Below are 23012 nucleotides of genomic sequence, written 5' to 3' on the forward strand. Positions count from 1 at the left end.
ACAGTGGGGCTGGGCTGCCCCAGGCCTCCTTTTCTCCCCCAGCCTCTGCCAGAGGAGGGGCTTCCATGCAAATGGGTGTCCACCCAGGGCCCACCCAGCCCCTCCCTGAGCCCTGGTGCTGGAGCTCAGCTCACAGCCCAGACTCAAGGGGATGGAGGGCAGCTTCCCCCTTGGGACCCCCTGGGAGGAAGCACCTGCTGAGACCACGCAGGTCCCTGCTCAGGGGCCTCTGCCAGCCAGAGAGGACACACTGCTGAGTCCCCACCAGGGAGCACAGGCCCCGCCCTGAGACCCAGCTCCTAGAGTGAAAGGTCCTCCCTGAGCAGCCGTGCAGGGACCCCAGGGCAGTCCCATGGCGCCCCCTGCGGGTCACAGAGCACAACTTCGCGGTGACCTGAGGACCTGAGGGCTCAGCAGTTTCTGCAGCTCACCTGGTCCCTGTCTCCTTTCACACATCCAGGGTGGTTCCCAGTTCCTGGGATTCCCACACAGTGTACATTGATCTTTGTTTGTCTGTTTGTTGTGTGTGGTTTCTATAGTAGCCTCACAATCTTTAAATTATTTTCGCTGTAAATATGTGTCACTATCTAGTCATGTATATCTCTCTTCATTTTTGTTCACTTGTAAAATGTCCTAGACTATTCCTGGATTTAAAATTTTTCACACAAATGTTAGAAAAAAGGTCTCATTTCTCCAAAATTCTGACAGGTATTTTTAAAAATAAATAGAAACTATTGATAAGCTAAATAAGCATAATTTTCAGATTTTTTCATTGCAATCCATCCTGAGCATCAATGGATCTCTTTCTACATGTATGCAAGTCTTGTTTTATCCCCTGTATGGAATGTTCATCTTTCCTGGGATGTCTGTACGTTTTCTTTGTCAGGAGGTTGTCGGAGTCCGTGTGGACTGAGTGGTTCCTGACAACGGTTTTGCGTGGGGGAGGTGAGGGGCATCCAAGCTGCGTCCAAGTCCTGGTTCCCAGGGGAGGGGCCTCTGCTGAGACATCAGGGAGTCGCCTGCTGGGCTGCTGTTTTCCTGAAGTGGTGCCAGGGAGAGTCGTGCTCAGAGGGGAGGCTCCAGAACAGCCCTGTGGAAGGCTCGTGAGCCTGAAGTTGCAGTGCCCCCCAGGCAGATCCCAGAACACTCCTGCCTAGTGGTCCTCACATGGGAGGGGGCCTCATGCCGCCCATTCTCTGGTCTCTGAGAGCGATTCTATCCCTGAACAGGGCTTTCTGCTGAGCCCAGGGGAACAAGCTGAGTGTGTGATTTCAGCACTGACTCATTTTAAAGGTTCTTAAGGTCAGTGATCCATGGGGAGGGCCTCAGAGCCTCCTACAGAGCATGAAAAGGGACTCAGCATCAGGGGTCATTAGGGGAATGCAAACTACAATGACATATTGCTTCACCCAGACTAGAAGGGCTATAAAGTAAAGTGAGAGATAATAACAGTTGCTGGTGAGGACAGGGAGAAATTGGAACCCACATACATTGCTGGTAGAGATGCGAACCAGGGCAGTTGTGTTGGAAAACATCTGACAGTTCCTCAAATCTCAAAATGTACTGTTGGCATAGTTACCATAGGACTCAGCTATGCCACTCCTAGGCATCTACCCAAGAGAAGTGAAAACATACTTCCACCAAAAACAAAACACCTAACTACTTGTACACAAATATTTCTGGCAGCATTTTGCATAATAGCCAAGAGAAGATAAAAACAACTCAAATGTCCCTGAAGGGTAAACAAATGGTGGTCAGCTCATACAATGGAGTATTATTTGGCAATAAAAAAATGGATATTGACCCACACAGATGGAACGTCAAAATGTTACGCAAAAGAATTAATGAACTAAGACAGTCACAAAGGACACCTATTTTCTGGTTCCATCTATATGAAATTTCCAGAATAGGCAAATCTGTAAAGACAGAAAGTGGAGCAGTGGTTCCCTAGGACTGAGCAGAGGTGTGATGAGGTGTGATCACGAATGGGTGGGGACGTTCTCTGAGGAATGTGGGCAGGTTCTAAAATTAGAATATGGTGATCCGGAACTTCCTTGGTGGTCCAGTGGTTAGGACTCTGAGCTTCCACTGCAGGGGGTTCGGGTTCAGTCCCTGCTTTGGGAACTGAGATCCTGCATGCCGCGCTGCAAGGCCAAAAAAAAGAATATAGAATACAGTGATAGCTACACAACTCTGTGAATATGCTAAACACCCTTGGACCGTGCACATGAAACCGGTGAACCTGTTGGCACGCGCAGTATATCTCAATGAAACTATGATGAAAACAGTATGAGATGGAGCCTGTGTCACTGACCCTTTAAAGTGGGTGGGTGCTGGACAGTCAGACCCTCATGCTGTAAGCTGGGCCACGGTCACCCTCCTTATTTGCCACAGGCAGTCACGGGGGTGATCACGGGGAGAGGGGGTGGGTTTTTGTCTCAGTTCCGGGTGGGTCAGATGCGCTGTGTTACCACTGATGCTGTCATCCCACGTTGAACAGTAATAATCAGCCTTGTCCTCAGGCTGGAGCCCGGAGATGGTCAGAGAGGCCGTGTTGACAGACGTGGAGCCAGAGCACAGGTCTGGGATCCCTGAGGGTAGAGAACCTGCGAGCATCGCCGTTTTGGGGGCCCCGTGAAAAATCTGTTGGTACCAGTTCACGATATTAGCTCCAACATTGTTGCCATTTCCGGTGCAGGAGTGGGTGACCGTCTGTCCCACAGAACCTGACATGGAGCCTTCCTGCGTCAGCCTGGACTGCGCCCAGGACCCTGGAACAGAGGAGGGGACACACAGAGAAGTGAGTCTGGGCCATTGTCCACAGCATGTTCTCCACAAGAAGGAATAAAGCGGCCCAGGTGTCCCCGAATCCCTTCTCCCGGCTTCCACCGCCTCTCACCTGTGCAGTGAGCAAGGATGCCGAGGAGGAGAAGGGTACAGGCCATGGTGGAGACACCCCAGCTCTGCTTCTGAGCCCACAGGGGACCTGCACAGAATCTCTCTTACCTTGTCCCTCATGGGAGAGCAGAGGACCCCTCCATGCAAATGACCCCTCCCCTGGGGACCCTGGGCCGAAATTGGGTGAGACCTGAGCATGGAGTGGGGCTGGGGAGCCTCCCCTGGGCCCTGCGTGGTCACAGCGGCTAGACCGGTGAGCACAGAGCAGAGGGCACAAGGCAGGGCTCCAGGGCCTGGATTCCCAGCTGAGAGTCCCCCCACAGACCCTCAGGGACAGGCGCACAGCGTCCCCTGCGGTCCACACCCAGGCTCCCTTAGGACTGGGATGGACATTCCCGAGCTGAGCTCAGCGGGTGAGACCACCTTTAGCCCCGCCTCACACACCCCAGTTTCCACCCAAACTAACCTGGATCTGGCCACCACCTTCTCCTCCCAGGATGAGACCCACAAACCCACCTCCCTGACTTGTGCATTTTATCCCCATTGCAGCTGGAGAGTTAGTGTAGAAAGGCCAACGGGAGTGTGTCACCCCCACCTTACAGTCCAACAATGACCCTACGTCCCCTGAGGTCACTACAATGGTCTGGTCTCTACCTGCCTCTCCTGCTCTCCGGCCACTTTCCAAGGAGCTCCTCCTAGGAGCCTTCCCTACCCCAACAACCCACAGCACAGGCTAAAAGCAACTGTTCTCAGTTACTTGAATGGCCAATATCTCCTTCTTTGAATTCTTACCTCTTACACTCCCTCCCCCCTACTCCTACCATCTCATTGGTCTCAGTCCTTTGGGATTTTGAAAATCCCAAACGAGATGCAGCTCCTATTGATTAGGCCTCTTTGGACCAACTCCCCGCCCCTCCCCCGCCTCACTCTTTAGTTTTTCACCTCTTCCGGGGCTGGAAACCACAAGCAGGGTTAGAGCTGTAAATACACAGTTGACATAATTTTGGTCTGGGTTTTAATTACAAGGAGATGTGTAATTCCTTCAGATAAAAATCCAGTTCTATAGAGCATTCCCACATATTCCTCCTACTCCCTCCACATTTCCACCAGTTTAACATCTTGCATTGGTTTCGGGCAACTGGTAAAACTGCATAAACCAATACTGATACATTATTATCAACTAAACTCCATTGGAGTTCGCTCTTGGTGTCACACAGTTTTATGGGTTTTACCAAGTGCGTGATGTCACCTAACCACCATCCCATTAACATACAGAATATTTTCACTGCCCTAAACATCCCTTTTGCTCCATCTGTTCAGCCCTCTTTCCCTATCCCCGAACTCCTGGCAACTCTAGATCATTTTACTGTCTCTAGGCAGTAAATGTGCCTTTTCCATAGTATCATATTGTTGGAATCACACAGTAACTGTATTTTACTTTTTACAGATTTGGCTTCTTTCACTTAGTAATATGCATTTACTTTTTGTATCGCCCTTTCTTTTTGTGACCCCATAGCTCATTTATTTTTAATCACTGAATAATGTCCCATTGGGTGGATGTACCACAGTTTGTTTATCCATTCAGCTATTGGAGGCCATTTTGCTTGATTCCAGATTGTAACAACTATGAATAAAGCTGCTGTAAACATTTATATGCAGCTTCTTTCGTGGACACACCTTTTCAACTCATGTAGATAAACACCTAATTCAACTGCTGGATCGTACAGTGAGAGTATGCTTAGCTTTCTAAAAATCTCGTCTGTCTTCCATAGTTGGCCAACACCATTTTCCATGACTACCAGAAATGAATGAGAGTTATTAAATGACTAGTTTAGCTCTATTACTAGTTTAGTCCATGTGCTATACAGGGTGTCTCCACTCTGCCAGGTTAAAACTCAGGCATCCTACACATTTTTAAATAAAATTCCTAAGGTCTATTCTAGTTACTCACTTGGCTTCCATAATCCATCTAATCCACCACCTCTCTGCTCTTTTCTCAGACCTGGACAGTGGCTCTCTGATGGTGCAACGTTTTCATTCAGGAAATTCTCATCGTGCATAAGCGCCTGCAATGATGAGCATAATAGCTCTCCCCACAGAGCACTAGCCCAATTCAGTTTTCATTATATTGGCATCTTTCTCATGTCCTATAAAGATGATCGTGTAATTTGAATTATAACTTACTAATTGTAACTTGTAATATGTCACCTACCTTATCATTCTCAGCAGATAAATTATTCCACCATCCAGAAGTGAAATTTCTGGAAAAGCATTTTGAAGACCTATTACACATGTTCAATTATAATATGGTAAGTAACTCATCCCTGTTTACCCTGGATGTTCCTGGTTTCACCACTGGAAGTCCCATGTTCCACGACACCCTTCAGTCCTGAGTAATAAGGGTGGATCTTCCCTCTAAGTTAAACTTAGAGTTTTAGAATTTGATAAACAAATTCTAAATTCTAAACAAATTCTAATTATTATGTTTGAAAAGATTTTCCGTATACAAGATGATAATCAATAATTATTCATACAAAATATAAATTTTAAAATACAATAAAATTTTATTAGGACGTACATTCCAGAAGGTACAGTAACCCCTGTGTGGTGTCAGTTACTGACATTGATCACTTACCCATTCTTCCTTCTGACATCGGAGGGCTCTGCACTGTCACCTCTGCTTACACCCACCCACGCACCTTCTCAAGGGAGAACATGTATAAATAAGCAATAATATAAATAAGAAAAGTGCTTGTATAACCTGTCTACTCACTTCTGACATTTTTACTCAGTGTTTTCCTGTAAGAAAATATTTTACCCCTTGTTCAAATTTTCCTTTATGTTCCTTGCTGAATTTTTGTTTTCCTGCATATATGGTCAAAGTTTCTACTTTTTTTTTTAATACTGGGACTGGAACAACATACACTTTGAAGTACTTTTAAATTTATATAATTTTAAAATTATATAGTATTTTTATTAATTGAGAATTTGAAAATGTTTATATTCATTCCAATGAATTTTCGGTACAATCTCTAGGCTTCTATGTAAATTGATTCTTTGTTTTAAAATATGTTCATTTTTTTTACTTCTATTATTGGTTTGATGCAAATCCCAGGTTAAAATCTTTCACAGGAGCGGCCAGCAGCCATCATGTGTGATCAGATTAAAATGGAAACAATTCTAGCATTTCACCTGGAGGAACAATGCTCTTCTCCAGTTTAAAGATACATAATCATTAAGCCATTAAGGAAGTTTCCTGTATTTCTTCATTTCTATATTTATTTTTATAAAGGCAGAAATGGTGATAGAATTTAAGTGGCAGGTTCTAAATCATTTATTGAAAATGGAAAGTATGTTTTTCTATTCAAATCTTATGCATTGAGAAAGGAGCCAAAAAATGGTGGTTTTTGAAACAAATTCATTCATTTTGCCCTCATGACTGATCCTCCCTTTTATTTCTCTTTGATTTATTATAAAGCTTAACATTTACTGATTCTCACGTTTGATTCCCAACTCCTGCTATACAGCCTTCATCTTCCATTTCTAGAATCTTCCCGGGAACTGAAAGCCCTGAGGCCAGTGCCTTGGTTGAATGATAAGAAAATGAAGACTGTTGTCTCCTTTTTGCCCTCATGGACCATAGCATAGTTCTCCTGATCTAGTTAAAGAACCACACACCTGCAATCCTGGCAGCCCAGAGATCAGGGACACACGGTACTGAGGACATGGATCCACAGCCATCACAGTTCCCTCCAGCCGACTCTCAGAGTAGCCTCACCCCTGGTTTCCTGTGTCTGCAGGAGGGCCAGCCTTCACAAGGAAGCCTGGCATCTAAGGACAGGGAGCTTACAAGGAACATGTTAACCCAGAGGTGAGAGGCTCAGGCCCAGGAGACCAGAATAGTTGGTGAAGGCTTGTGGCCTCAGGAGGACAGGAAGAGGGCCACCAGGAAGGGTTTGAGTACAGACAAGAAAAAGTAGTTATAGCTTTGGGTTCTTAACAGATGAAGACCAGGTACTGGATGAATGGATGACCTATGGTCTATTCCAGTAGTTTTTAACTCCTGTGCTGGGCACGGCCGGTGTCAGCCTCCCTCTGGCCCTTCTATCAATTGCCCTGAAGGATTCTGTGTCCTGAAGATAAAGTTTCTGCCTGTGGAGCAGTGATGAGGTTGAGAAATAGTCCAGCCACCCTCAAAGCCACAAGTCCTTGAAAAGTCTTCAGGTCCTCAGGTGGTGGTGGCATAGTTAGGAGCAAGGTCACCCTTGATGTAATGTTACGCACAGGCAGCCAACGTTTATAGCCTGACGGTGGGAGGACAGGGGATGGCTGAGTCTCCAGTCCTCCAGGGTCTGGAACTCTGTGTCAAGATCATCCCATGTCTGGTCCTAATGACCAGCATTTTTGTAGGACAGGGTCTAAGGGACCCTCAGGAACCATCCATTGGCCAACCTGAAGCCAGAGTTTCCATCTCAGATGGCACTGAGTCAAGATCTCCTCAGTCCACATGTTCAGGACTCTTGCCTTGATGCTTTTCTTGCCAGGCCATAGCAAGCTTTTCTTGTTCATTTATATGTTGCTGATTTTCTGCTATAAATGAACTTGTTTTTGAGATCTCACTCCAACATCATGGATGGATGTGTCCACAGAGCCTAGAAAGAAACAGAAACCTAAAAGATATAAAAAATAGGGAGAGGTGAGATTTGGGGTCCCTGCTCACTTTGTCCACAACCCAACCCACTTGAGGATGGATGGATAGATAGAGTTGCATCCCATTGGTTCTGTCTCTCAAGAGAACTGTAAATCATACACAGCGCTTTACCCAAATCTCTGTCCTACTCTGCTTTTTCTGGCCCTTTGCAGGGTTCTATTCTGTGGAGCCATCTGTGATAATTGGTGGCCCAAGGGAAGCCTGTACTCTGTTCCCACAAAGACCTTGAGAGGTCACAGTCACAAGGAAGTGAAGGTCAGGGAACAAGATTTCCCCCTGTGCATAATTGCCCACTCCACATAACCCCACAAGACCAGGCTATCAGCACTCCGTTTGTTGCAGGGCATCTTCACACTCTTTCTGGGACAAGTCAGTGCAGCTATTGAGAAAATCTATAATTTGGAGGGGGTTGGTTCTTTGGATTTTCTATTCAGGATTCACCATTGTAGGTTCCATTTCTAAGCCTTGGAAATATTGCCGAGAACCCTGAAATCACACTGGTGCCCTCTTCTCTTTAGAACCTCTGGGTCATAATTCTCATCAACAGGTTGCAGTTCCCACGGTCGTTCTTGGGGGTGAGAAACCCGTCACACCAGGTGCACACTGCAGGTGAAGCACAGGGAACACCCAGCAGCACCCACCCCAACCTGCTGCACCCACACTCTGCCGTCCTCTCCCACCTGGTCTGGGACTCTTTTCTTGAGTCCAAAGTGTCTGTATGATTGGGAGGTGTCTCTTCCAGGCTCTCTGGATAGTGGAGCCAGGGCTGGCTCAAGTTAAGAGCACTGTTCAGTGGACATTTGAGGTCATGAAGGGAAGACAGCACTGACCATTCTTGTCACTACTCTGTGTACCTCATCCCATGCACTCTACCCACCAGGTTGATCAGGTGGGTACTTTGTGCCCACGCTACAGACAATGACACTAACACACTGGGAAATTCAGAAGCAGGTCCATGATGCACGTCTAGTATTTGAAAGATCCAGGTTTTCAATCTAGATTTTTCCAAGTGAAAAACAAGTTCTCTGTAAATTCCCTCTCTTGATGGGTGAGTCTTGAGAATGGGGAGCAGGGGAGGAGCAGGAGTCTGGGAATAGGAAGAGAACATTCTGGGAACATCTGGTCCTAGACTAGGCTGAATTAGTGGTGACGGTGATCACAGCAGCTGGTCTGGGCCGCACACTGCAATGAGTTCATATCTGTGACTTCATTTAATCCTCTCCCAACCCTATGAAGCAGACAATGTCCTGATCTCCCCTTCACAGGTGAGGACTCAAAGATGAAGGCCTTTTTGGAGCTAGGAAGTGAACCCGGGGAATCAAGGGGATAGGACCTGTGGGCCAAGGTCTCTTCTGACCCTGATGTGGCCACAACCTGAGGGTCTCTGGCCCGGGACTGAGGGATGTCTGAGAGGTTCTGTCTGTGCAGTTCTGAGGGCCCACCCGATGCTGGGGGAGGTGGAGCAGAGCAGAGCAGAGCAGTGAGGAGATTTTTGTCTCACTTCTCCATGGGTCTGGAGCTCTGTGAAAGCCTTTGAGTTGCCGTGATATGTAGCACAGTAATAGTCGGCCTCGTCCTCAGGCTGGAGTCCAGAGATGAGCAAAATCCCAGCATTAGTTGATGCATCATTGGATCCAGAGAATCTGCTGGGGACTCCGGAGCCCTGGTGCTTGTCTGAATCTGAGTGGAAGGTAAGAAGATACCTGGGAGGGTTCCCTGGCTTCTGCTGGTACCAACGTATCCAGAAATTACCAACATTGAAGCCGCTGTTCAGGGTGCAGGTGAGTCTGGCTGATGCTCCCAGATATGAGGAGAGGGAGGATGGCTGAGTCAGCACAGGCTGGGAGAGGGCACCTGCAAACATAGACACATGTGGGTGCTGGGGCAGGGACCAGAGTTGAGTTGCCTGAGATTCTGAGCCAGAGAGGCTAACATAGACTGTGGGGCTGCTCTGTGTCTCTGAGGAATGTCCCCACCTGTGCAGTGAGACAGGAGCATCAGGAGGAGAGGAGTCCAGGCCATGGTGAATGCAGCCCTCCTGAGACACCTGAACTGGAGCTGGGCTGCCCAGACATCTCTTATCTCTTTCAGTGGCCTCAGGGAGGAGGGGCTATTCATGTAAATTTGTTTCCCATACTGGAGACCTCTGTTCCACGCTGAGGACCAGCTGTGGTCTGCACTTGGTTCTTTAGACAGAGGGGCTGATGGGTGAGACTCAGAGCCTGCCCCATGGGAGTGACTAGGGAGGAAGCAGCTGCTGGGACCTGACACAGACCATTGAGCAGGAGACCCTGCCCAGCCCAGAGAGGACACAGCACCTGAGTCTCCACCAGCAAACACAGCCCCAGCCCTGGAGAGTGTGAGTGATTACACAGCAGAGGGCACCCACTGTGCAGACCTGGGGAAATCCCACAGCGCCCCCTACTGCACAATGAATTCGAACTTCAGTTTCTCTGTGGAAATTATGTTAACGGCGTTGGTCTGAAAGCCTGGTCACTGTCTTTCCAGAAATATCTGTGGACCACACCCTGTAGTGTCCATTGATAATTGATATTAAGAAACATCCTTCTCAACTGAGTTCTTTCTAGATTTTAAGGTGAAAGAAATATGACCACCATACCACGTGGCGAAGGCTGCAGGGAGGTGGGAAAGCAGATGGCTTTGGGAACAAAGACTTGAGCAGCCCATTCAAGAGGGCAACAGGAAGGAGGTGACTGGTCATCTGGGTCGGAATGGACTGGAGAGTAGTGGTCTTGTTTGTGGAGCAACAAAGCAAGCAACACTTCTAGAGAAGGGCAGGGTTCTCAGAAGGTGTAGCAGAGTGTTCAAGTATTCAGAGACACCAAATAGTGTAGGGTATTGGGAAATGGCAAAACGTCTCATATTTCTGGGTCTGGCATTTTTTGGATGCTTTTGTTGTCAGGCCACAGCATGTTTCAGAAAGTTCTTCCTAACATTCCTACACCATGGATGGGTGAGTCAGCACAGTCTGGACAAAGGACCCTAAAAGATCAGCATAATGGCTACTTCTCACTTAGAAAAATGCTTCCATCCATTCCAGAAATACTTATGAAAAGAGTGGAACAAGCCAGTAGTGTGCCAGATGTGAGGGAGATGAAAGAAGGCCGCTGTGGCTGAGACAAGAGACAGAGAGAACAGAGAGGTGAAGATGTTCCCAGGGGCAACACCAGCCTTTGTCAACGGAAGATACGAATGTTCTTCATCAGTTCACTTCGTGAGGCCCCCGGATATTCACGAGGTGAAACTCACCATTGTCTTTGTGGTAAGATTGCCAACACCAGAGGCTCTCTCTTCCTTCCTCTTCCTTTGCTCTCCTGGCTTGAAGAGGGTCTTCAATGCCATATTGGCTGATGAACCCTAAAGTGTTGTTTTTTCCTCCTATTATGGACATATTCCATCAAAATCCAGGACTTGACTCTCTCCTGATTAGTTAGACAAAAAGATGAGAGTCTCTTCTAAAATCTAGTTTGGGAAGTTCACTTCACTCCCTAGCTCTACTGAATTCGGACCTGATATATATATATATTTTCATCTTTACCATTGGATGACCCCTCTTGTTAAAGCAACATCTCTATCTTTTAGTTAAGGGGCAGAAATGTACACAGATGCTCCTTATTATTCAAAGGAATACATAAGGTGACTGTCTACATTAATCTTTACGTCTGATAAAGGTGGGGGAGTGAAAAATAAAGATAATAAAGAGGGTCAGGTACCTTGTTTTAAAGAATTCAATACTGAAATATCAAAGTGTGGAAGAGGCCCGTGTCCTTCGATTATCTTATAGTCAAAGATTTACCCAAAGGGGCTTCCCTGGTGGTGCAGTGGTTGAGAGTCCGCCTGCCGATGCAGGGGACACGAGTTCATGCCCCGGTCCAGGAAGATCCCACATGCCGCGGAGCGGCTAGACCCATGAGCCATGGTCGCTGAGCCTGTGCGTCCGGAGCCTGTGCTCCGCAACAGGAGAGGCCACAACAGTGAGAGGCCCGCGTACAGCAAAAAAAAAAAAAAAAGATTTACTCAAAGAAGCTTGACAAGGCATAATGGTTGTGCATAATTCATATGGGACATTTATAACGAAGCCATGGGTTATAAGGAAAAGCTATTAGGCAATCCATTGACATCATAAGCAGTGAGGGAGTCCAGTGTGGTCTCATCACATTTCACTAACAGTAGACATTAAGGCTTAACCCCACCAATGCCTACACCCTCTCCACATTGCCATGTCCATCTCTTAATGTATTCATTATCTATTTCCTCACATCAAATTTCTCCAAAATTAGAAGCTAAGAACAACAACGTGTATGATTCCACAGTTTCTGTGAATCAGGGAGTTGGCAACAGCCTGGAAGGGTGTTTCTGGCTCAAGTTTGTTTGTTAGGTTACAGTCAAGATTTTGACCAGGTGATGGTCATAGAAAGGCTTGACTGGGGCTGGTGGACCAGCTTCCAGTTTGGCTGAGTCACAAGGCTGGTTGCACAAGGTCTCAGTCCCTTGACACGTGAACCTCCCCATAGGGCTCCTTGAGAGTCTTCACATCATGGCAACTGCCTTCCCCGGAGCGAGTGATCTAAGACAGCACAATGGAAGTCCTTTATGATGTAGCATCGAAAGTCATACACAGTCATTTCCTCAATATTCCATTAGTTTCACAGGTCATCTCTAATCACTATGTACGAGGGCAAGAATACCAGGAGTCAGTGAGAGCATCTTGGAGATCGGCTACCAACACCAGATCAGTCCACACGAGACACAAATCTGGGATCTTAAAGGCCCCACATTGACACAGAGTGGAGCAAACCCTAAAGGCCAGCAGGAGCATTAGAAATCCCACCTGTCCCCCATAGGATACTTGCCAGTATGGTCGGGAGTCTTTTCAGTCTGCATATCCAGATCTCTCTTTTACTCTTTTTATTATCATCACTCCCTGGTTAAAATTCATGCACATAAAAAATGATACCCAGGCTTCCCTGGTGGCGCAGTGGTTGAGAGTCCGCCTGCCGATGCAGGGGACATGGGTTCGTGCCCCGGTCCGGGAAGATCCCACATGCCGTGGAGTGGCTGGGCCCGTGAGCCATGGCTGCTGAGCCTGTGTGTCCGGAGCCTGTGCTCCGCAATGGGAGAGGCCACAACAGTGAGAGGCCCGTGTACTGCAAAAAAAAAAAAAAAAAAAGATACCCTAGAGTTGTATCCAAAAGAACCATGCCTCACAGCACACAGAAGAGTTTTCACAAGAATACTTTTTACTAAATGGGCTGCCTTTATCCCTGAGTGACAAGTGAATTGTTCAAGTCAGCACTGTCCAGTAGAACTTCCTGCCATGGTAGAAATGTTCTATTACCTGCACTCTCAAAAATGGTAGCCATGAGGCACATGCAGCCATTGAGCAGCTGAAGTGCAGCAAGTGTGATTGAGAAATAGAATTTAAAATTTTACTTAATTTTAATTAACGTAAATTGAAATATAAATACCCACATTCTGCTAATGGAGACTATATGTACTGAACAGTGGAAGTCCAAGGACCAAAATTTGAAGAGAACCGAATAGAACCAGAGCAAAATTTGAACCTAAACACTCTGGTAAAAGAAAGGACATTTTTTTTTTTCTTTTGCTGTACATGGGCCTCTCACTGCTGTGGCCTCTCCCGTTGCGGAGCACAGGCTCCGGACGCGCAGGCTCAGCGGCCATGGCTCATGGGCCCAGCAGCTCCAGCGGGCCCAGCCACTCCGCGGCATGTGGGATCCTCCTGGACCAGGGCACGAACCCGCGTCCCCTGCATCGGCAGGTGGACTCTCAACTACTGCGCCACCAGGGAAGCCCAAAGAAAGGACATTTTAATACACCCATCTTTGCTGCTGTCCTGGTCTGTTTTCTCATACCCATCTTAAAATGTAAACTGTTAGAATACCAGACCTTTTCATGTCTTCATCTTTGTATCCCATGCTTGAAAAATGCTCCCTGTGGGGATAAATGAAGAGAGATTTTCATGTGCTTTGTATAAAGTTTTAAAATATTAATCACACACCTAATCTGGCCAAAAATCACACTCCAGTTGGAAGGAGATTCCTTATGATTGGGTCATAGGTTCTCTGATCTCATGATGCTTAGAATGTTATTCATCCATCAAAACAATCATTTGAATTATGTGTTATTGTTTTGCCTAAGTTGGGAAAACAGAAGCATAGGGCGATGATACATCCGTACACCCAGCTGATGGTATAAACAGGATTCAAAGCCAAAGCCTTCCTAATAGCTGAGATCATGCTCTTTTAAAACCTGTAGTTCTCAAACTGGGGTGATTTTGCCCTCCTATGGGACATTTGAAAATGGCTGGAGGTTTTTTGTGTGTCACAATATGGAGAGTAGGTTGTTACTTGCATCTGATGTGTGGGGCCCAAGGATGCTTCTAAATGTCCTCGATACACAGAACAGCCCCTCCACAAGGAATACTGAGGTTCAGAAACCCTGATTTGAACTAAAGCTCCTCCATGCAGTGATTGCAAAGGATTATGAGATCATCTATCAAGACATGAGAGGAAAAAATTATATTTTGGAAAGAAAAGAGAGGAACTCATGAAAAGTCCAGCTTGAGCCTTCAAGAAGAGCACAGGGAAAAACTCAGCCCTCCCTGGTGGGGATGGGTCAAGGGCAGACCCAGGACAGGGAGGCTCTAGGGAATTTTGATCTCACTTCTCCATGGGTCTGGAGCGCTGTGTCCTTGTTGCTGTCATAACCGGACTGACAGTAGTCGTTGGCCTTGTCCTCAGGCTGCAGCCCAGAGCTGGTCAGGTAGGCAGCACTGGAGGAAGTGTCAATGGAGCCAGAGAAACGACTGGGAACTCCGGAGGGTCTCTGGTCATCCTTGTAGATTACAGTGGTGGGGGCACTGCCCGGGCGCTGCTGGTACCAGTACACAGAGTAACTCCCAATGTTACCGCTGCTGTGGGTGCAAGAGATAGTGACCTTCTGCTCCAGAGACCCCAACACAGAGCGGGGCTGAGTCAACACAACCTCTGCCCAAGACCCAGTGAGGACAGGACAGATCCCATTCCCAGGAATGGGGGAGAGGTCATCCTCCCAGGTGACAAACAGGAGGCCTCCCAGAATTCCCTGCAGGCATCCACCTGTGCAGTGAGCGAAGAGAGTGAGGGGGGAGAGGAGCCCAGGCCATGGTGAAGACACCCCCAGGCTCTGCTTTCTGAGCCTCACAGCCAGGCCTGAGCCCACCAACCCTTCTTATATGTCACCCTGATCCTGAGGGTAGGAGGTCTCCATGCAAATATTCCCCTTTCTGGAGGCTGTTCAAATCCCTCCTTCAACCTTAGCCTTGGCTCCACCTGATAAGGAGAGAGACTGTACGAGGGAGGTGTTATTCACCCCAGTGAGGTCACAGGAACACCTGCAAGAGGGGAGGGAAACAGCTGAGAAACTGGAGAGCATCAAGCGGTGCATAGGACACAGCGCCCTCTGGTGGATGCAGGACACATGCCGACCCTGGGCAGGTGCTGTTGCTCAGGACTCCTGCCTTCCCCAATCTGCACCCCTCACAATTCCAGCGGTGAGTCCAGGGTGTGTCTGTGCAGCGTGCTATGAGCAAAATACATTTAAACCTGCACATCTCTAGATGCACCAAGGGCCACTACTCTGGTCCAGACATTTAGAGTCACTTTGTGTTAAAGGAGGTGATAAATATCACCAGAATGAGCTCTGTTTGGAAGGAAATGGAAGCAAGGACACTCCCCTCTCCAGGACGGACCATGTGGGGTGAGATTCTGAGCCATTCACTGAAAGGAGCCCAGCTATTCAGGCAAGAAGAGCTAGGAATCCTGGAATTGGGACCAGACTTCACCATCAGAAGATGCCAGATGTCCGGAAAGGAGAAGGAATCTGAGGATGCAGTGAGGGGAGGGGCCAGATGTCAATCAGGGGTCAATTCAATCATAGCCCATAATCAATAAGTGCAATGAAGGTTTGAAATAAGACATTAGAATGGAAAGTCAACAGGACCTGATGAATTTGAAAGAGCTTTGGAGAGAGAATCTACAAAGTTAGTGATCAGTTGGATACCTGGGTAGGATAGAAAGAAGAGTCCATATACATTTTAGTTTCTCATTTTGTGGACCAGTTGGGTATTACTACTTTTATTTTTATGTTGAAGAGTTTAAGCCCAATTTGGGCCTTTCTATTAAGGAAATTATTTTATTAGAGTTGGTGATTCTGAAGTAGGTTGAGGTTAAATGGTATTTGGAGATTCTATGGCCACTATGTTGTCTTATGAAAACACCTATGACTTCCTTTGGTGGCATGGTCATAGCCAGTGTCACCACAGCTGTGGCTTGTTGCCAATACCCTGAGGGGATGGACATGCTATTCTGCCACACAAGGTGAGTGAAAATGTAGATGGTATTACCTCCTGTCAGTGTTCACACACCCTGACTTCCATTACATACTCCATGCCTATGCTTCTGCAGCACCCTTCATCTCTGGCCCAGCTTCTTTCTAAAAAAATTTTGCTAAAAAACATATAATATAAAACTCACTGTCTTAACCATTTTTAAGCGTGCAGTTCAATAGTGTTGGGTATATTGACATTGTTATATGACAGATCTCCAGAAATTTTCATCTTAGAAAACTGAAACTCTATATTCATTAAACAATAATTCTCCATCTCTCTATCCCCCCAACTCCCCCAACTGCAATTCTACTTTCTGTTTCTATGAATCTGACTACTTTAAATATTTCATATAAGTAGATTCACACAGTCTTTGTCTTTTTATAACTGGCCTAAATCACTAATCATAATATCCTCTACTCATCCACGTTGTAGCATGTGACAGGATTTCCTTTCTTTTTAAGGCTGAATAATATTCTGATGTATGTATATATACCATAATTAGTTTATCATTCATCTGTCAATGGACATTTGGGTTGATTCCATCTCCTCCTTAAAAGGAAGGCTGGAGAGATCTGTGGGAACCATCTTGTGAAGGAAAAAACAAGCAAGGGGAAGAAATTTAGAGTTCTACCAGGTACAAGAAAATTAAAAAGACAAGTGAGAAACAGCCCATCTCACCATCACAAGAAAAGTAACAGGTTATGTGGTAGAGGATAAAAAATAGTAAATCTAACTGGCACATCAAAATCTTTTTTTAAATGACAGAATAGGAAAACCACTTACTAACTTTTTCAATGAAAATGTATAAAGTCAAATATGTGGAAAATATTGAAAAATTAAAATGAAAAAAATCCTAAAGAGATAACTTCCATTGAAAAAAAAACTAGATGAAATGTATACATCCTTGGAAAATGCAAAGTTGGTCCCATTAAAGATAAAACATCTAAACAGACTACTTTCCTTAGGAAAAAAATAGAGAATGTTGTTATGGAACTACTCCACAGAAAGAAATGAGGCCCACGTAGCTTAATAGAAAACTTCTAACAAATCTTCAAAGATCAGATGATTTCAATTTGTTTGCTTCATAATTTTTTCCAAAGCACTGGAAAAGAGGGAAAATTTCCTAGTTCTCATAGAAAGCTTTATAACACTGCTACTTAAACCTGACAAAGAAATACAAAAAGAGGACAGTTACAGATCAATATCATTAACTATGGATATAAAATTTCTAAGTAAAATATTAACAAATGGAATGTAATACCAGATTAATAAACTGAAATGCCATTACCAACTGGAATTTATTCTAGAAATGCAAGTTTGTATCAATATTAAGAAATCTTTTAATATAATATGCCATAATAATAGATCAAAAGGTAAGATCAGATTGTCTCAATAGATACTGAAAGAGCCTTTCACCAAATTTAACAACTTTTCCTAAGAAAAACCAGTTAAGAAAATAAAAACAGACAGATACGTTTATAATATGGTAATACGCTCTCTCTTGCACACATGTATAATTTAGTCTTAAAGTTAGCATCTCACTTAACCCTTCCACTAAGATCAGGAAAAGGTAAAGTTGCCCATTACCTCCATTATTATTCAACATTGTTCTGTAACCATGGACAATGCAATTTAAAAAGAGTAATCAGGAATTCCCTGGTGGTCCAGTGGTTAGAACTTGGCATTTTTCACTGCCGTGGCCCGGGTTCAATCCCTGGTCAGGGTAACTAAGATCCTGCAAGCCGCACGGCATGGCCAAAAAAAAATTAGGTCTAAGCTTTGATGGGACCACACAAGTAGACATTTCTAAAGACCCAAATACTTTAGTTCTTCAGGTGCTGGTGGCAGAAGTGACAGCAGAAATATCCCCAGTGAGCTAGTGTTGGTCACATGTTGTGATAGGGAAGTAAATGACTGAGCAAAGGGTGTGGAGGGGATGGCTTGGCCCACTTTCCCAAGGCCAAGATCGTAGTGCAAGGCTATTATTCCAGGTCTGCAGTAGTAATCAGTCTTTCCCCTCAGGCCATAGTCCAGGGAACAACAAACATCAATCACATTTACAGTGCTTCAGAATAACAGCTGTTGATGCAAGACTGCATCAAAATTGCTTACATTTCTAAGGCTTCCATTGCAGAAGGTGGTGACCTTCTAACCAAGTGACCAATACACTGAGACAGAGGGGTGTGAGTCTAGTATCAGAGGACTGCTTCTTATAGACCAGAGGATAAAGGTAGAACCTGTCTGACGCCAGGAGCCCCTTCACCTAAACCTCTGGAAAATGCCCCATTTATAAAAGGCTGAGGGGAAAATGCTCTGGGGCACGTTGGAGACGCCTCAGAGCTCTGTCTCCAGAAGCTCCATAGTGGGGATTATGCCCACAAGCTGTGTTTGCTTCTTTAGCCAGACTCTCCTAGGAACAGACTTACTCTATCCACATTCTGGATCCTCACTGTCTATCAGTCCTTCCTGGACCAGATTTGGGCAAAGACTCTAGAAGAAAAGGATCTGACTCAAATCTGAAGCAATGGGAGAGCCAGACCTAGGATCTCGTAGGGTGATAAGGAGGCATCACAGGTGAAGAAAAGTCACACATTAGTGAGAACACAGTTTACCCAAATACTCTTGAGCAAGCTGAGTGGTTTATCAGCTGTCTAGCACACCTGCACTCTCTGGACATCACAAGCGCCCCCTGCTGGCCACAGGGGCTACATCCTCTGGTCACTGTGATAACACTTAGCACATGTCCTCAGATATTACCTCAGATAACAGAGTGAGTAGATGTCTCAGAAGATCCACCACTGGAACAGTGATGCTTTCACATCTGGATTTTTATTTCGATAGAAAAATATCAATTTTTTTAAATGTCAGTCTCTGTCAACTGTACCCCTACAGCTCCAACTTTGCCTGCTGTTTCCAGACACTGCACACATATGTGGAAGGGCAGTTAAAGGGTGCAACAGGAACACACACATGGGAAATTACCCTTTATGCATGTTGAGGAGCAGAGGGAAGTTGGGCCAAAGAAGCCTCAAAAAAGTCTGATGCATAAGTTTGGATCTGTAGGATGTCAAGCGGTCTCCATGGCAGAAAGGAAGAAAGATCCCTAGAGTCAGATATCAGGACATGTGCCAAGGGCAGAAGAAGAAGGCAGGCTGGTGGCTGATGACCCGAGCATGTGAATCTAGCATCTCCAATTGGAATAGAAAAGAAAAATCTGGAAATAAATATGTTCCCTTAGTTAAACCTTCTATTCCTTTTTACCAATTTTTACTGTGTGTGAATGTATATATCTTTAAGTTGCCACAAATATATTCACAATGATAAATATACATTAACCGATTGTGTAGATCCAGTCATTTTAACTCATATTTTTCCTCTCTCATTTTTAATGCTCCTGAATAGCACACGCTATTGTCAGTTGGAACCCAGCCCTTGTCTTTTCATGGGCCAGTTAAACAGTGCTCTGTGAGTTCCCCCAGGTGCTGGGTGAGGTTGGGGGAGCTCAGAGTTTGTGTCTGAAGCACTGTGTGAGCTCTGAGGCTGCTGTACCACACTGAGCAGTAATAATCGGCCTCCTCCTCAGGTTGGAGCCCAGAGATGGTCAGGAAGGCCACCTGCCTGACCTGGAGCCCAAGAACCACTCTGAGACCCCTGTTATATTATACTATACTATACTATAATATAGATTGCATATTATAAATTGTATATTATATATAATATGATATGGTATAATATAAATTATATATTGTATCATATATATAATATTATATAAAAATGATGCCTTTGGGGATCCAAAGAAATAAAATTCTGAACCACAGAAGACCACAGACCAAGCTAATTATTTTAGAACCAGTAAATCTCAAGAAAAATTGAGTAGGGCTCCCAGACTTCTGCTGAATAATTCATAGATCATCACCTATGACTCCACTGATGCCCCTCCCAGGGGGACACAGCTGCAAAGTCCCCGATGGTGAGCAGAAGTCTCCTGCCCTCAAGCTTGGGGTTCATCCTCCTGGGAGCAGCTGAGAGCAGACTACCCACGATTAGTCCCACAGCACCCCCTGCTGGTTCAAGTTGAACTCCCTCTCTTCCAAAGACCTGATTAATCCTGGGGCTTTTCTTGTTCTAACTGGGTTACAAGAGTTTGCAATGCACATCGTTTTCATGACACCTACCTGTCACACGCTATCCTAGCCTTAATGTTACAACAATTAACACAGCCCCTTACCATATGGCTCTTTATATCTGGGTCTCCTGGAGAAGGTAGAACTTCTTCTAGTTCTAAAGGGATAGCAGAAAGGACATCTTAAGGAGAAGAAATAGAAGGCATAAAACCTCTGCATCATTTAAGGTCAAGGGACATCCAGGAGGTGGCAGAAGTCTGATGTGTGTGCCAACCGCCGAAGGTGGTGAGGTGGGGAAAGCCTAGGCAGATGAGGAAAGGAACAAGAGAGGCTTGTGGTGGGGGAGGGGAGGGTGCTTTATATGACAGGTGGCAGACAGAAGGCATTGTGACTTCAGCAGGGAGATGAGGACACAGGAGGTGGATGGAACCATTCCCATGGACTAACCCAGACTCATATATATGCAAAAACAGTTTTCAAACCAACTCTTCTCTATAGATCTCCCAGAGAAGGCAGTAGAGCTTGTTCCTCTTCTGGAGTAATAAACTAATAAAGTTACTTTACCAATTTTTTCCAGACTGGTCAATGTTCAGCAATTGTATACCCACAGGTCTCTGAGGTGTCCTCGTACCCAGATTCCCTCCTCCTCCTTCTCCCTGTCCCTGGGCATGAGATGAGAGTATGTGAGTGCAGCTGCTGGAACTAGAGAAGCTGAAGACACATAGCCTAGCAGAGCAAGGGCTTCAGAAGGAAGGGATGCAGCACCTTGAGCCTCCATCCTGCCCACAGGATGAGGTAGGAGCTCAGAGGGTCAAAACTCCAGGACTATAGGTGGAAGACAATGTGATGCCCAACAGAAACTTCTCACTCAGAAAGAAAAATGATCCAAAGGAGACCTGCTGCTTGATGGGTTTATTTATTTGGTAAAGGCAAGTTATAAATATGTGTCCTTTGGTGGGAACTAACCAAGTCCTTTCTCTCAGGCAGATTTCCTCATGCTTTATGAGGGTCTTGGACTCAGGTTCACAGAGCTCTCTAGAAAGTGACTTTTTCTTGCCTTATTCTAAGGTCGATCTTTAAATTATTTTCCTAGTGAGATACAGCTGTGCCGCAAACTTCTTTTATGTTAAATTAAGGTTTAGTTAACTTAGCTCTACTCCTACTTTCCTGTATTGGGACCCATTCGATTTTCCTCTCGGCTCCTATTGAGGCTCTTATTTCATCAATTTTACTTCTTGTCCTGCATTTAAATGGTCAGAAATGCACACAGATGTTGCTTGCAGAGCAGAGGAAAGGACAGATGTGCACAAATGCCTTACGCAGGATAGGATCTCTGGGAGAGTGTGGGAGGGAGCAGTAATGACCTGATGAGAGGTCTCAGTCTACAGAACTCCATTATAACCATAAGATGACCAGGAAAATGGTGGACTAGGACATTTCAAGATTTCATTCCCCAACAGAAACATCAAAAAAACAACCAGAACATTGTGGGAACAATGGAAAACAGTCAAAGGTTGACAACAATCAAGCAAATGTTCAACAAAGAAAAAGACATCTTCAAAATGGTATGGGAGTTCATGAGGTGACATCAGCAAGATGGTGGAATAGGAGGTCCCTGGCTAGTATTCCTCCTCAGAAATAATAATTTGGTATCCTTCCACGGGCAAAAGTGCCTTTGGGAATTGTGTGAATCCCTGATGGAGTCCAAGACCAAGGAGGGAAATATTTAGAAGGTGAGCCCACGCCCAGGTGGCTGACTCACTGATTGGAGTCCCATCTACAGACGTGAAAACAGATCAGAAAAAGCAGTTAACAAAATTCAACACCTTTTAATGATTAAAACTCAACAACTCTCAACTCTCATACTTCTCAGGTATGGAAGAAACTTACCTCAATGCAATAAAGGCCATATCTGACAAGCCCACAGCTAACATCATACTCAATGGTGAAAACCTGAAAGCTTTTCTTCTAAGATCAGGAATCAAACAAGGGTGCCCACTCTCACCACTCCTATTTAACATAGTACTGATAGTCCTAGCCAGAACAATTAGGCAAGAAATCCTAAAATTTAGAAAATCCTAAAGGCTCCACACACACACAAAAAAAACTGTTCAAACTAATAAATTCAGTAAAGTTGAGGATACAAAATCAACACACAAAAATCAGTTGCATTTCTATACACTAAATGAACTATCTGAAAAAGAAATAAATGAAACAGTCTCATTTACAATAGCATCAAAAAGAATAAAATACTTAGGAATAAATTTAAATTTAACCCAGGAAGTGAAAAATCTGTATACTGAAAACTATAAAACCTTGATGAAAGAAACTGAAGAAGATATAAATAAACGGGACGATATCCCATGTTCATGGACTGGAAGAATTAATATTGTCAAAATATCCACACTGCCCAAAGCAATCTGTAGATTCAATGAAATCCCCATTAAAACACCAATGATATTTTTTCACAGATATAGGGGAAAAATCCTGCCACAAAAGTTTCCAAATAGACAGGGGCTTCCCTGGTGGTGCACTGGTTAAGAATCTGCCTGCCAATGCAGGGGACACGGGTTCGAGCCCTGGTCCAGGAAGATCCCACATGGCATGGAGCAACTAAGCCTGTGTGCCGCAACTACTGGGCCTGCGCTCTAGAGCCCGTGAGCCACAACTACTGAGTCCGTGAGCCACAATTACTGAAGCCCATGCACCTAGAGCCCGTGCTCTGCAACAGGAGAAGCCACCACAATGAGAAACCCGGGCGCCGCAACAAAAAGTAACCCCTGGTCGCTACAACTAGAGAAAAGCCCGCATGCAGCAACAAAGACACAATACAGCCAAAAATAAAATAAATGAATCTTTAAAAAAA

At 45.3% G+C, this 23012-nt stretch overlaps 1 gene segment (V, D, J or C); it reads right to left on the minus strand.

Annotated features, from left to right (window-relative positions):
- Nucleotides 1-8196: 8196 nt before the first annotated feature.
- On the minus strand, nucleotides 8197-9644 carry LOC116765019. The segment is given in 3 exon segments: nucleotides 8197-8212; nucleotides 9052-9463; nucleotides 9586-9644. Coding segments are annotated over 3 exon segments (474 nt in total).
- Between the last annotated feature and the right edge of the window lie 13368 nt (nucleotides 9645-23012).

Source organism: Phocoena sinus, chromosome 14 (genome assembly GCF_008692025.1).
Source record: "Phocoena sinus isolate mPhoSin1 chromosome 14, mPhoSin1.pri, whole genome shotgun sequence".
Lineage (NCBI taxonomy): Eukaryota > Metazoa > Chordata > Mammalia > Artiodactyla > Phocoenidae > Phocoena > Phocoena sinus.